The 1,868-nt window shown below is 37.4% G+C and overlaps 1 protein-coding gene across 1 annotated transcript; it reads left to right on the top strand.

Annotated features, from left to right (window-relative positions):
* Positions 1-322: 322 nt before the first annotated feature.
* On the top strand, positions 323-1,571 carry LOC103308175 (zinc finger protein 180-like). The gene has a single exon (XM_008181124.3). The coding sequence runs from the start codon at positions 527-529 to the stop codon at positions 1,454-1,456; it is 930 nt and encodes a 309-aa protein (XP_008179346.1). The 5' UTR covers positions 323-526; the 3' UTR covers positions 1,457-1,571.
* Positions 1,572-1,868: the final 297 nt, after the last annotated feature.

Below are 1,868 nucleotides of genomic sequence, written 5' to 3'. Positions count from 1 at the left end.
AAACAAAACATTCTTTCGATCCGCTCAGAATCTAAAATAGGAATTCTACAAAAGATAGAGGTTAAATCTTAAAACTCGTGGAAATTATACATAATTAAAATATAATTGATCACATTTTGATTTTATATTTACAGAATAGGTTATGTATAGTAACCAAGACAGTAATTTTACGAAAAACAAATACCTGCTGTTATAAACACAAAACAATTAAGTTGTCTGTTGTAAATGCGTAATATAAAACCAATAGGTACCTATATTTTTGAAGAATCCGATATAATACTATTTATGTCAGCAATATTTTATTGAATTAACTGCAGGTTGTTCAATCAAGAAACAGTATCTAACTCGTGTGATGTTTGTTAAGTAAATTCTTTACTTGTAGAAGCGGCATGACCAGCAGACGCATATAAAGACGAAAGATTAACCATGCCATGTATGGGACAAGTCTATTAAACGAAAACGTGAGAGGACAGTACGTCAACGCACGTACACAGTTGAGAAGCCATACACATACGATGTTTGAAACATGTCGTTCAGTCAAAGTTGTAATTTGACAAAACATCGACGGACCCACACTGGCGAGAAGCCTTTTGCATGCGATGTATGCGACATGTCGTTCAGTCAAAGTTGTAATTTGACAAAACATCGACGGACCCACACTGGTGAAAAACTATACGCATGCGATGTATGTGACAAATCGTTTGCTACAAGTTATACTTTGACGATTCACCATCGGAGTCACACGGGCGAGAAACCATACGCATGCGATGTATGCGACAAATCGTTTGCTACAAGTAGCACATTGATGTGTCATCGTCGGACTCACACGGGTGAGAAGACTTTTGCGTGCGATATATGTGATAAATCGTTTGCTAAAAGTTACACTTTGACGATTCACCATCGGAGTCACACGGGTGAGAAACCATACTCATGCGATGTATGCGACATGTCGTTCAGTCAAAGTTGTCATTTGACAAGACATCAACGGACCCACACTGGTGAGAAACCATTTGCGTGCGATGTATGTGACAAATCGTTTGCTACTAGTTACACTTTGACGAGTCACCATAGGACTCACACGGGCGAGAAACCATACGCATGCGATGTATGCGACAAATCGTTTACTGAAAGTAGCACATTGACAAGACATCGACGGACCCACACTGGCGAGAAACTATACGCATGCGATGTATGCAACAAGGCGTTTTTTGATAGTGGCACATTGACGAATCACCGTCGGACTCACACGGGCGAGAAACCATACGCATGCGATGTATGTGAAAAGACGTTTACTGAAAGTAGCACATTGACAAGACATCGACGGACTCACACGGGCGAGAAACCATACGCATGTGATGTATGTAACATGTCGTTCAGTCAAAGTGGTCATTTGACAAGACATCGACGGACCCACACTGGTGAGAAACCATTTACGTGCGATCTATGCCATAAGTAATTTGCTGAATGTGGCAATTTGACGAGCGGAAACACGCTTTAGTTCTATGATGGGCCGGATTTAAAGAGGATAAATCAGGTCATCATATTATTTTAGCACTGAATGTGTCACGTTGTCGTTTCTTAATACTAAATTGCTAATTTGTAATATTCATAAATAAATATTCAAATATTTTGTATGGTTTTTAATGTTTGTTAAATAAACCATACTATTTATTGAATGTTTCATAACATATTATATCGAATATAAGCATTGTAATTTTGTATTTCTTAAAATTAATAATATCATTTGTAAAATTCCCGAATACCTAATTTATTACATGGTCATGTGTAACAGCTTGGCAACCCCAGCTGATTGATTTATTAATTATTATATTAATTTATTGTATAGAGTCTATACTATAGACGATGTA

This window comes from Acyrthosiphon pisum, chromosome X (genome assembly GCF_005508785.2).
Source record: "Acyrthosiphon pisum isolate AL4f chromosome X, pea_aphid_22Mar2018_4r6ur, whole genome shotgun sequence".
Taxonomy (NCBI): Eukaryota; Metazoa; Arthropoda; class Insecta; order Hemiptera; family Aphididae; genus Acyrthosiphon; species Acyrthosiphon pisum.
This window is presented reverse-complemented; position numbering and strand designations above follow the sequence as displayed.

What these genes read in the sequence shown, in the direction of transcription:
- LOC103308175 (XM_008181124.3), top strand. Translation starts at nt 527, where the DNA reads ATGTCGTTCAGTCAAAGTTGTAATTTGACAAAACATCGACGGACCCAC.